General features: G+C 36.0%; 1 protein-coding gene across 5 annotated transcripts in view; it reads left to right on the top strand.

The window, feature by feature from the left end:
* Positions 1 to 13,501, top strand: part of LOC124156354 (1-phosphatidylinositol 3-phosphate 5-kinase) — a 69,839-nt gene that overhangs the window by 40,844 nt on the left and 15,494 nt on the right. For 3 of the 5 annotated variants that reach the window (XM_046530868.1, XM_046530866.1, XM_046530865.1), the window contains exons 17-23: positions 1,935 to 1,961; positions 2,484 to 2,621; positions 4,805 to 5,007; positions 5,602 to 5,923; positions 6,322 to 6,522; positions 11,722 to 12,074; positions 12,239 to 12,492. In XM_046530868.1, the coding sequence (XP_046386824.1) occupies positions 1,935 to 1,961; positions 2,484 to 2,621; positions 4,805 to 5,007; positions 5,602 to 5,923; positions 6,322 to 6,522; positions 11,722 to 12,074; positions 12,239 to 12,492 (1,498 nt within the window). The remainder of the gene's footprint in view (positions 1 to 1,934; positions 1,962 to 2,483; positions 2,622 to 4,804; positions 5,008 to 5,601; positions 5,924 to 6,321; positions 6,523 to 11,721; positions 12,075 to 12,238; positions 12,493 to 13,501) is intronic. The other 2 variants (XM_046530867.1, XM_046530869.1) reach the window with 2 other exon arrangements.

The following is a 13,501-nucleotide window of genomic DNA, read 5'->3' as shown; positions in this document are numbered from 1 at the left end:
ACTCGGAGTTTTTGTCGTCACTTTTTTTGCTGCCGTGTTCACAATAATTTTGGTTTCTGTAACTGCGACGATGTTTCAGCGATGATGATGCCCAGGCGACGCTCGCCCGGGCGACCACCATAGCGAAGCCGAAAAGCAAGTGCGGGAAGATGCAAAAATGGAGAAGGATTTACATCACTGCTGCTATTGTCGTCGATGAAGACAGGAACTCGTATTTATGCCATAGTTTGCATTCCCATCGTAAAAAAATGCCCCAGATATGATACGCTAAAATTTTTTCGCGTAGGAATTGTGAGGTCTAGAGGTTGATATTCACTTTTTACATAGTTTCTTATGGGATATTGTTTCGATTAACGTCATTTCGTTTATCGTCACATTTTTCAGGAACGGTAAGTGACGTTAAACGAGTACTCACTGTACTTTGCTAAGCTTGAAATACTTCTCAGATAAAAAAAATCGAACTAAATTCAACACTTCTCTAATTTAGCTTATTATTAGGTCATTTTTAATTGCTGGAAAGTCTGAAAGACTTTCCAGCAACTAAAAATGACCTAATTGACTAACTATTTCTTTAAATTGACGAATGACCCCTGAAAATTATGTTCGGCCCTGCATCCAGGCAGTTTAGTGTTGATATCTCCCAAATAATGGGTTAAATGATATACTTATCGTTTTAAAATTATACCTGAACTGGGAATCCTGATAAAATGAATAAAGACATGGGAGCTCGTGGTAAACTATTTGAGTACAGTATGACCTTCTACAAAAACTTCCATATAATGAAGTCCTACACTCAGTCGCCTCCCCATACATAATTCATGAAGAAAAATCTCCCACAATGTACCTTCAAAATTATGAAACCTTATGGTATATGATGAAGTGTACACATGGACTCTAGTTATGGAAATAACCTCTCTACTAAATATCATATCATTTATCATCATATAGCTAAATATTTTTCTTAGAAATTATTTTACCATCCAAGTTATTTCATTATGTTAAATGTATGTATGTACCTCCATAATTACTGGTACTGGAAGAATAAAATTTAGACGTTATAACTCTGAAACCAATATATTTTAAAATATTAATTAATTACTGATTTTTAAGAAAATATTTTTCCGTGGGATTATTGGGTTAAAATTGAGGATGCACTGTTTGTATTATGGTGGAAACTGATGTTATCGTCAAAGGTCAAATCTGTTCTCCTCTTGTGTTATTGAAGTTCAAGGATCTCTTCTCATCTCATCATATCTCTTATAACCTTTCCATTTTCTCACTCCTGCTCACTGGTGTGCAATTTGAATGCTCAAATAGTGAAGTGGGGTATGCTGAGAAAAAAATGCATGAGTACAAAAGGACTGAAAGCCCCTGTTCTATATTTTCTTTACCTATGCTCAACAGCATGAATAGCTGTTGTGTGAGAGTGTACTCCTAAGTGCCACCTAGTAAACAGTCTCCTAAATACATTTTCTCTGTTTAATGGTTTCTAATTTCTTTTATACCTTTATACATGTCCTATTTTCCATTATTTGTCAAATTGCAATTTAACGGCTGTTAATATAATACCTATGTAATTATATGTAATAAGTTAATATGTAATATGAGGCTCAACTGGTGTGCGTGTATAATGAAGACCATTCATGATGAATTAAACTCCCTAATAACCCCTTCAGCTTTGCTATAAAGGGCCCCTCCGTATTTGCCTTTTCAAGTGTTACCCTATCATAATGCCCTAAAACTGCATGCATGATTGTATTTATGAGTGCTATAGCTCATATAAAATATAGTGAGGATCTGGAAAATTCCGAAATTCAGAAGTGTTTCCATCCTCAGCTTTCTCATTTTTTTTATCATTCTTTGGGTTCCCATGCCATTCCCATCATTTCTTATAATTTTCTTTTTCTTCTGCTACAATTGTTGATGTCTCACAGCTTTAGCCAGAGCCATAAATTCAAAATGTAAGTTCTCTTGAGTTTTATCCTGATTAGTTCAGGCTAGTTTTATTAGCATATGAAAATTAGTCAGTAGAAGAATGTGTGTTCTAGCCTGGAGAATGTGTTGATTTTCATAGTGAGGTATTGCTGTAAATAAACCACTTAAATTTGATACCCGATTTTATAGCGTCATTATTTGAATGATTAATTACTTTCAAAATATGCTGAGGAAACTAGTGTATCTAGCAGTTTTGATGTTCAGGAAATTTTGTTTGTTAAATGTGTGAAAATGATCGTTGCAGATCCTTCTTTTCTTTATTCCAAATCTAATTCAGCACATTTGGTAATGATTTAATACTAATTTATAATGATTATTTAGTCATATACTATTGGGTACATAATAGGAAGCTATCGTTTCATTTTAGGGCCTTGCATGTTTATAGATGTTATGAGTAAATTGTTTGCTGTACTTTGTTCACATTTTTTATGGTAATTTTGTAGCACCCATTGTCATTTATACAAGAGGTATTTATTTCCTAAAACCAGGTGGTTCAATGATGGCTCAGTTGCAGAAGGATCAAACTTATTTCAAGTCTAAAATTGAGCAAATACAATTAAAGTTGACTTCCCCTACACTGGAGTCAAAGAAGCTGGAAGCAAGCCAAGGAGTTGCTGTGGCCAAAGGTATGGAACTTCTTAGCGAATTTGTATTAAGTTTTCATCTTTATTTGAAGTGTTTTTTTCATTCCAAAACTTTTTGGGCAAAAGAAAAAGTAAGATCATTTGATTTGTTTTCTAGAATCTTTCATATCTGTAACTTATTTTATCCCACTGGATACCCTGAAAGTGATGCAATGAAACTGACTTATTATCCAGTATTATGTTACTTCAAGTTGTGTCTGAATTAAAATCGTAAATCAGGGAATCAAAGTGGAGGAGAGCCTCCCGTTTCTTAATCACTTTGCTCTAAAGTGCTGAAGGAGTCCACCAAGACTTATTACTCAGCTGTGGATCAAATGCAAATTGTTTATCCTGCTCCAAAGCTGAACCATTTTGGCAAATTCCTCAGCTCAAAGAAGAGCTCACAAAAAGAAGTTAATGCTCGTGTTCAGTAGAGACCATATTGCATAAATTACGTTGATATGATAATAGATATTCAGTAAGTCCTCCACAGGTGAACACGATACATTCTTAGACCTTGTTCATAAGTTGAATATGTTCGTAAGTTAAAAAATTAGGTTTGGCATCAAAAATTGTAGTTTTCCTGCTGCATGCAGCACTGTACAGTGCAGCACAACAATTTTTACAAACTCATGATCATCACGTACTGATCCCTGCATGTGCGATGCGACTGGAACTGAAAACATTTTGCCGTCTGTGGGAAACAAAAATGGGTGAAACACTGAACATTATTCTGACTTCACATTGGTTGAATTGATACTTAATGTTGTATCAATGCATTTTAAATTTGTCAAGGCAAAGAATTCATCACACATTTTAGGCCCAAAGTGAGAGATTGTCCACACCGCAATGACAGTTGCATCAGCTAACTCCAAAAGCATCAAATTTGAAATTTTGGGCACACTTGAATTTTTCTATTGAGCATGAATGTTCATATCTCTGAAAGTTTGTAGGTCGGATGTTTGTAAGTTGAGGACTTATTTGACATGTATGTATATTGCACGACAAATTTTGTATGGGGGTCATTCCATGTCAACTCAACCAGGGTCCCACGCCCACCATCTCAGATTTTGATCATTTTTTCCCGTTAGTTTCAACCTTAGTTAAGAAAAGTCCAAAATATTAAAGACCCATTGCAAGTATTTTCCAAGATATGACTGTTTGAAGTCAATGAGGCACACACAAAAATTCTGCGCACCAGTCAAATTATTCAAAACTACCATATTTGTGCCCCTGTAAAACCTAAACCATGGGTAAGAAATGTTGTAGGATGTAATGTTGCCATTGCCTAAATTATTGGGCTGCTATTATGCATGTGCCGAGCATGTTATCCAGCAGATCCAGAAAGATGTCATATGGTAGCTCATGAAATGGAATTCAAAGCCATGTGAGGTGGCAAATGGTGGTGTATGGTTAAAAATGGATTTATTGTGCTTATTTGACTATTTTGAAGATTGTCCAATGCAGTTTTTCTATTTTAGTGTTAAGTCAAGTGCTGTAAATAGAGTGGTTTCCTATTATTTTTTTATTGCCTAAATCGAAAGATTATTACTCCTGGAGTACGTATTTCACGCTTTTAGATTTTTAAATGAAGATATCTATTTTTCGCGATTAAATATAAAGTGAAAAATTTCAAGCGTGCGAAAACGCAACGCGTAAGTAGGAATGATGGGAAAAAGTCCGTGCGACTCATTTCTGGTCCCCCCTCCCGCCTTGTGAGGTGACCTTGATCGAGGCTCTGAGCGCTGATAGGACGCAGGATGCTAGTGGGTAGCTGAGTACCTTGCTGGTTGGTAGCGCTTGGCTTAAAAAAGGTTTATTAATACCTTATCAAACGAAGAAAACTTTCCGACCTTAGCCAGTTTTAATAGGTGATTATTAAAACATGTTTCCCTGAGCTCTGTGCCTCATGCATGCATTGGTAACCTCAGACGATGTATAACTCCTATCCTCTCGTGTTGAAACTAGGTCCCTGTGACGTCACGTGGAGTGGAATCGCATGGGCGCCAATCTGGCCTTTTTCAAATGCGGTTAAAATTGACCATTGCCATTCGTCTAAACTGGGTTTTCTAAAACCAAATTATTTGTATATTATGAATACACTATTGGTGGGTAACGAATCGCAATCAATGCCTTTCGTTTTCTTTGATGAAGGAAACTACCCCATTGTTTGTTTTAATTTACAGAAGTCATGGATTTGCTGCTGAAAATTGAAGATTGTGTGGTCCAAGTAAAGCGATTGATTGCCGAGGCTGTGTCTGAGTGGAACTCCCGCTTATCTGATTTAGCTGTCCTAAAGAAAAAAGAGGAAAAAGCTCGTCGATCTATTGAGTCTGTCGGTAACCTGGACAAAACACCATTTCCACAGGTGCCATCTTCTGATTCTCTGGTATGTATGGTCAACACTTCATAAAATACATAGTGTAAACATTCAACTACACTGTAGTTAAGATCATGTTGTCTTGGTTCCAAGGTTCTATAGCTGGCTATTTTTTTTCTTTACAATTTGAATTAAGCACCCTTTCTCAGAGATCAAGTCCTTGTAGGGACTGAAATTCTAATAAGGACTAGTCATTTCTAGTATAATGTCGTTAATATTTTGCCCAAATCCTTTTCTACAAACTCAGAGGTATGAGTGAACAAAGTGATTGAGAGATTGGGGAAAGGTGAATGCATCCTTTTTCAGGCTTTTTTTCTGACAATGTATTTGATGAAGCAATATCCAAAAGCTTTACTCACATGTCGAATTTCTCTTTCTTGCTCACTTGCAAAATGTTATTTTAGTAGTGCTTAGTGATATTGTCTATCGTGACAAAAAATTTTAATTCTATTATTTATTGTCAACACTATTATGGAGCCCTTCCACCATGTTCTAGCTTCTAGTTTCGATTTAATTTTGTGAGCGGTGTTGATTTAATTCAAATCTGTTTATTTATTAGCTGTGTGTGTCTGATCACATCTGATGATAGTTGTTTGTTACCAGGTTCAAAATAAGTCTGCTGAGGAAGTTACTGTCCAATCTGTTCAAGAAAATGATTGTTCCACATTGGTGGAAGGTGTTGAGGCAGATGAGAGTATTAAAACAGATGAAAATGTGGAAATCCCTGAAAGATGTAGTTTGGACAGTGCCATGAATGAGGATTTCAACAGCTCATTTTTGACCTCTTCTTCACCAACCAGTTCTAACAACAAAGAATCCAAAGATGATATTGCTTCTGTTCCATCATCATCATCATTGGATCCATCCTCACCATCATTTTTGAGACCTCAGAAAAAGAACAATGCGTGTCCAAGTGAAGGGGGTGGTAAGAATATTTTTAACTCAGTAGTTTTCATCATTATGATTTTTTAATATGATGAATTTAGATTATTATTTTTTCTGCTTATTATTATTATTATTATCATGCATGATTGAATGATCAATGTTAAACAAGTTTTAGTTTTTATAAAGATTTATCCAGTACTTCTTGTTGCATTGTTTTTATTCACTACCACATTCTCTTTAGAATCAATTTTTTGTGCTTTTTAGCATGCCTTTGCTGCCTGAGGCTTAAAAATAACTCCATAATTTTTGTGTTTTGTTGCACAGTTCTTATCTAATTTAATTTTTACTTCATGATAGGTATTTAAGCGATGGATAATATTTTATTATATTTATAGATGCGTTGAAAAGTTTATGCTTATTGGAGCTTATACCTTTCAGAGATTAGTGTAAGTTGTAGTGAGGGAGATGCAAGTGAAGAAGGCAAATCACAAAGTTACGGTGACAAGGTTGAATTAAGGGTACCCTCTCCATCAGGGTTGAGCTTCACCTCACCGACAGCTGAAGGCCTTGAAGCTGGTCTTGGCATATGCCAAGCCTGGGCTGATGAGAATGAATTTGTACTCATCCACCATAAAGAAGGTGTGATTCTATATATGTGGTAAACTGATAGTCGGTTTTGTATGGTATACAATGAATTCATATTTAGTTGTGTAAGATTATCATGAAAAGATTGTATGAAGGTAAGTTTAGTGAGGCGATTATGTATGGAACATATTTCTTACTTCAGTCCCCAATGCAGAATTTTTTTTTACCTTCTTGCTACGATTGATGCTTAGACAAAAAACATTGTGAAAATGTGGCCATCTTAAGCATTAAGTTGTGTATCCTGTATTAATATCTTTCTGCCACCTTTACTTTTGATCTATCACAATGTCGTGCTGTCACTTGATGTAATGCTTTGGGGCTCATTATTGCTGTTGTAATTCATACTGTTTCCTTTGATTCACTGTGGTGAATTTAGGGTTCAAGCTATCTTAAAATATGCCAGTCACTCATTTTCATACCCATAGTTTAGCAATTTTGCAGCTATACAGTGATAAAATTACTGTTTGGCAAATATTGAGGCTAATATGTACTACATTCCTATCGGAGTGAGAGGGATAAGGTATTTGATTATTTATTTTCAACTGTAATTTTAAAGTTATATTTAATCAGGGTTCCCACTAAACCGTGAAAACCTTAAAGCCGTGAATTTTGTCTACCATGAAAAAACCTGGAAAAAGAAGTGAATTTTGCCATGAGACCTTAAAAATATCTCAATCTTGATAATAATACTACGATTGACTGATCGAATTCGTCAAGTTAATCTCGTTTCAAGGTCAGGCATGCACAGTCTCTTAGTCTACGCATTTATCTACGCACGAATATTCATAATGTAGTAATTGGTCCTTACTATATAACGACACATTGACCGATATTTTCCATTTTAATGGTAGAAGTCTGTTAATTTGTCCAAGCATTTCAATTTCAGTGATAGCTTGGGATGGACTTGTATTCGAAAAAGGACGAATGAAATAACTTGCATTTCTAATAGACCCAGAATGAACCAGTTACAAAAACTATCTGATTTGTCACTCTAAGTTCGGTTCTCACACAAATTGAGGGCACATGCCATATGCTTCGAAATATCAGTTTGCCTTTGGAATTTTACTTAAGGAAACATTTCTACGGCAAATAGGCTTTCAATTTATAGCAATTGCTCTCAATAGACTGCGCTCACCTCATTTGAGTTTATGTGAATAACAAAGTGAAAGTGAAAATAATGTGTATCAGAAGGTATTTATTTTGTCTTTATATATTTCAAACCAAGTGCATTATAATTATATGAAATACACCAAAGGATGAAGTTCGCCATGAAAAAATATTTGACTAAGTCACTAAGTATTTAACTTTGCACCTGTGCGCGTGACTGCGTACAAAGTCACTTGTTCCTGCAGTGCTTTATAATTATATGAAATTGATTTTTTCATTTATTACATTCTATAAACAATTTTAATAAAATAATTTCTGCGATCTCAGAAAGATTGGGTGAGGGAAACTTGATTACTGTGCGGCAATAACAACGTGCGCAAAAAAACAATCTCTCGGCGAGGAATTGAAAAAGGACTTCAGGTGTCCAGAGGGAATAAGGTCCTAAGGGTATTCGCATATTAAAGGAGGCCATGGTATTCAGCATTCGGGCAAGAGTGGGGTTGGGTTGGGCCTTTAGTTGGCCCTGAATTTTGCAAACAATAGGTGACGTCATAATAGATATCACTTTTCATTGCTGCGTTTACATTCACGGCGTCTGTCGTGTACATTAATTTTTAGTTAATATACAGCCGGTGATTGTCCTATTGTTGACTTACAAACGGACCGTGAATTTGACGACATTGAGACCGTGACAACCTGAAAAAAAAAAAAGCAGAGAAAACTTGAAAAAAAAGATGAATTTCATTATTTAGGTAGAGTGGGAACCTTGTTAATATTTTTATTAATGGTATTACAATTATTTACATACTTTCGTTCTTAAAATTTTCTAGCTTTTTTATCCAATCAACCTGTGACTTATATGCCCTGTTCTTTCCATGAAATCATGATTAGGTACTAGAAATACCTAATTGGTATTTTCTGTAGGAAATGTGATCAATTTATTCCAGATGGTGATAACTGCAGTGGGCAGGATGTTCTAATGCCCTGGTGTTGGTGGAGGGGGTTGTGTTAGTTTTTAAATGTACTTGGTCTCAGTTGCCTTCGAGCTTCTAGAGAGTTAAGGTGTGCATGATAGATCATTCTGTTGTGCAGCAGTACTCTATCAAATTATCTAGAGTAAAGGCGGGCTCATAGAAAAAATCAACTACTTATAAATTATCAGTAGAGAGAACTTATTGGAGATTCTAGTACCCATTTATTAATGGCTTTGTACATAGAAAATAATTGGTTTGGAATCTGGTGAAACTGGAGCAATAATTAGCATGGTGTTAGTTCAAATTTGTATTAACTGGAAAATTAGCATGAAACTTTGGAACACGCAGTGTCATAGTCATTTCTTTAAATGCACTTTTCATTTGTGTTTTGTTAGCTGTTACCGTGAATTGTGGAAGAAGATATCTCAGAAGAAAAAATAACATGGAAGTTATGTGGAATAGGGTGGTTTCCTATTATTTTTTTATTGCCTATATCGGAAGATTATTACTCCTGGAGTACGTATTTCGCGCTTTTAGATTTTTAAATGACTATTTCTATTTTTCGCGATTAAATGAAAAGTGAAAATTTTCAAGCGCGCGAAAACGCGATGGGTAAGGAAATCTCTCTGTGTGACGTATTTCTGGTTCCCCCTCCCGCCTTGTGAGGTGACCTTGATCGAGGCTCTGAGCGCTGATAGGACGCAGGATGCTAGAGGGTAGCTGAGTACCTTGCTGTCTGGTAGCGCTTGGCTTAAAAAAGGTTTATTAATACCTTATCAAACGAAGAAAACTTTCCGACCTTAGCCAGTTTTAATAGGTGATTATTAAGATATGTTTCCCTGAGCTCTGTGCCTCATGCATGCATTGGTAATCTCAGACGATGTAATACTCCTATCTACTCGTATAGAAACTAGGTCCCTGTGACGTCACGTGGAGTGGCATCGCATGGGCGCCAATCTGGCCCTTTTCAAATGAGGATAAAAATGGACCATTGCCACTTGTCTAAACCGGTATTTCTAAAACGAAATAATTTGTATATTATAAATACAGTAATTGTGGGTAACAAATCGCAATCAATGCCTTTCGGTTTCTTTGATGAAGGAAACTACCCTATTGAGAAGTATAATCTTGAAAATACATTGATGTAGTTAAGGAAAAACTCAATATATTTGCAAAGCTTACATACCTAAGTTTCCTTGGATATTATACTATTACTTATACCACTGCTTTTTTTGTATAAGTAATAGTGTAATATCCAAGTTAATAATGAGTTAGTGAATTTTGCTTACATACCTTCTGTGCAACAGTTTGCAGTTACATAGTTCTGTACAGGATGATAGATGGCCTCGAGTGTGAGATAATTTTTTACAGTAAACGTCCCATAGCTGTGAAGCTAATTTTTCATTTATTGTTAAATTCAAATTTATCACTAATCTTTTCTATAGATGGACCTAAAGGCTACCCTTAAGTTTGACTGTGAGGAAAATATCTTTGGGGTGAGGGTTAAGTGGAGGGGAACAGAATTTGCTTTTACTTCTGCCCTGTAAAATTTTTTATTACACTGAGGAAGTCTGTCACTTAAGTGTTTATATGAATTATTCAGGCGGTAGCAAGTGATTATGTCAGTAGACATTCAAGAGGACTGAGTAGAAATTGCTGACAAGCCCCTCAGTGGATAACCATCAATCCGAAAGTCAGAATCAAAACCATTGATTTGTTTTATATCATTGGCATTGTCCACCACAAGTCCGTGTTTACTGGGGCTTAGAATGTAGTCCTCTATTTGAAAGTGTTTACAAGACTGAAAAAGAGGTATACATCGTGGTAGTGATACTGAGGATACAAACCAGCTTCATCACAGAACTTCCTGGCCAGGGCACAAGCCCTATAGGTTTGCCAGACTTCCTGCAGTCCTATCTTGACCCCTACAGATTTTTTTTGTTGCCTTGGTGAAAATGAATCTTGAAAAGGAAATAGAAATACTCTAGCTCATATTACTTCGAACTTAACTTAAATCCCGGGGAGGGCCTTTTAGTATGCTTTCCAGTTTTATAGACACCAACACATGAGGTGTATTGATGAAAAAGGTGCTTTATTGAAGAAGTTTGACAAAATGTACAGATTAGGTATTTTTTAAGCCTGCCGTGAGAATGGTGGTGAATGTCACATTTCAATCAATGGAATATAATCCACTGCTTGGAAATTCAAGCCATATATCCCTAAGCCTTTCTACACAGAGCACTCTGCTATTCAGGTTTTCTAATTATGTACCATGGCAAGTTCACCAAAATTCATAGTTATTTTTCATGTATCTCTGTTGCTTTTTATCTTATGCTGTACAGTTTTTCGTTTTGCTTTATTTGTGCTCATGTACTTAGAATAACATCCCTCCAAAGGTTATTTTATGTAGGTTATGTTTTTTAACCTACTTGCTCTTTAATAATGTGAATGGGTAAATCCAACTGTAGCTGGAAATGGATTGATCACAGCAAAAATTAGAGGATGCTTAAGTTCAATGGAAGTTTGTGGAGTTTATCATTTCAAGGTATGAATTAAAAATATGTTGGCACATTGTGTTTTAAATCCATTCAAAATCATTAAAAGAAGAGTCTCAACGCAAGTGAAATTTAATTAACATTCAATCTTTAGTAGAATTTAACATAAACGTCACACCATATTCCACAATTGTTAATCCTGATGCTTCGAACTTCTATATTGCTTGCCTTTAGCCTGTTAACTGTGTGACTCATGCACTTTTTCTTGAGGCATTTCTTTAAATATTCAAGGTTTAATTTTTCTAGTGGGGCATGATACATATGCAAATATGGTGTGTAGAGGATTTGATGTTTTGCATTTGAACCATCTTTGTTATATATTAGTAGGAATTTTTTGATTGATGCTCTTTGATTCTTATGCTTGCTAGTTTGCATCTTAGTTTGCTTGTGAAAATTATTTACCTTAGTAGCCTGAATTACCCTCCAATTTAATAACATGTCCTTTAGTAAATTTATATGTGTTAGATGTTTCAATAAGTGTGTTTCTTTAGCATTGTTGATTTCTTTAAATTTGATCACTCATCTACGAATTATTGAAGTTTCTCATATTTTTCAAGTTCCAGGTCCTGAAAGTGATTTTGAATCCAGCATCAAGGACTCAGACAACATTCTGAATGAGAGCAAGAGTGATGTTAGCACTGTTCCTGGCTCAGTCTTAGGCCATGGAAGATCTAAATCTGAGGGTGATGGGCGTTGTCGCAGTTCAATACCTCCTCTTTCTGCCCCTCCATCTCCTGCCCCACCTACTCATTCGATGTCTGCTGATGAACAAACAGTTTCTTCTGCGGGGTCCATTATCACAGCTGTGAATATATCTTGCAATGAGAAAAGAAATTCTAGCCAATCGGGAACAGTGAAAAATATTTTGTCCCAGCTGCTTCCTTCAAATTCAAACTTCACTCCTATTCAGGTAAGCCTGAATTAGTCATCGCAATGGTTCTAAATGGTTGTTGCTAGGAAATTTGAAAATTAATCTTTTAAAATTTAACGATTATATTATGGATCTGGTCGCGCTACAATCCAAAATATCAGCTTAATGAATGAATTCAAATATAAGATTCCAATTTCTTTCAGTGTCCATTGGATGCTGGAGAGCATCACCTCCTTCCCATGTGTGCTACTGGGATTCCTGTGGTTGTTTATGAATCAGAGCCTAGTTCTGTTATTGCTTATGCCCTCTCTTACTCTGAATATCAGCGTTGTATCCAGGAAATCACTAGTGTGGGGCCTCGCCGCTTTCCATGGCAAAATATGAACAACACTGCCTCTTCAACTCAGTCTCATTCAGATTGTGAGGATGGAGTCTGCACTACGCCTACTGCCAAAAGGTAGTACAGAGTTTTGTCATAGTTATTTTATTCATGAATAAATTATATTCTTAGCCATCCGGTCTCAGCGTTTTTGATCATCTGGATCTTTTTATCAATCTAATGACCGTGGATTGGAAGAAGCTGATGTTTTTTATCCTTTAATTGTCCAGTAGGAGCCCATTTAAGTATGTCTTTTAGTGAGAATCGCATTGTAGCAAGTGCTTGGCATTGTGCCGTCAAATGGCCTATCATAAGCATGGTATAAAATATGGTTATAGCATGGCAAAGAAGCCCTGCCATGGTAACACTGGAGGTATATTTATTCAGAGCGGTGCATTACTAATTAATTAGAAAGTTCAGTCATAATAATGCCCACTTCAATCATGGTCAATGCCAAATTTATCTCTCCTTGTAACCTGTGGCATAAGAAATACCCTGGGATTCAGTCGTTTTGTGGCTGGTCACTTTGACTGGTATGGTGAGATGGGAAGTTTCAATGTGTCACTTTGACCGGCACGGCTGTCAACGTGTTAAATTTGTAAGTCAGCAAAAACAGATTTTCTACCTCTGTGAAATTGCATGTATAGAAAAGAAAGGCTGTAAGTAAGGATGAATATTAATTTATTCCAATTACCCCTGAAAGAGCACCTTGGCCCTTTATATCAGAGCTTTACCGTTAGCAATGAACTAACTCTAACACCTTGTGCCGGACAGTGGTAACCTACCCAGGCAGGACTCATCGTTGGTGTCCACAACCTTGGGTTTGATGGGCAAGAACTTTACCCTACTGCCACCAAGGCTGGCTTTTATTGGAATTTAGTGACTTCTGCCTTGAAGTGAGCACCCATTATCACATGAGATTTTTGCGGGCATTCAGAGCACTTGTTATACTGACCTTCTACTGTATTAATTGTGTACATATAGGTATTTTTGTTGCTGTTATAAATCTCTTGCAAGGAATAAGTTGCCATTATATATTTACTTACTATTTTATATTTACTTACTGAAGTGTTAATTAGACTTTTGT

Source organism: Ischnura elegans, chromosome 3 (assembly GCF_921293095.1).
Source record: "Ischnura elegans chromosome 3, ioIscEleg1.1, whole genome shotgun sequence".
In the NCBI taxonomy this organism is placed as follows: domain Eukaryota; kingdom Metazoa; phylum Arthropoda; class Insecta; order Odonata; family Coenagrionidae; genus Ischnura; species Ischnura elegans.
This window is presented reverse-complemented; position numbering and strand designations above follow the sequence as displayed.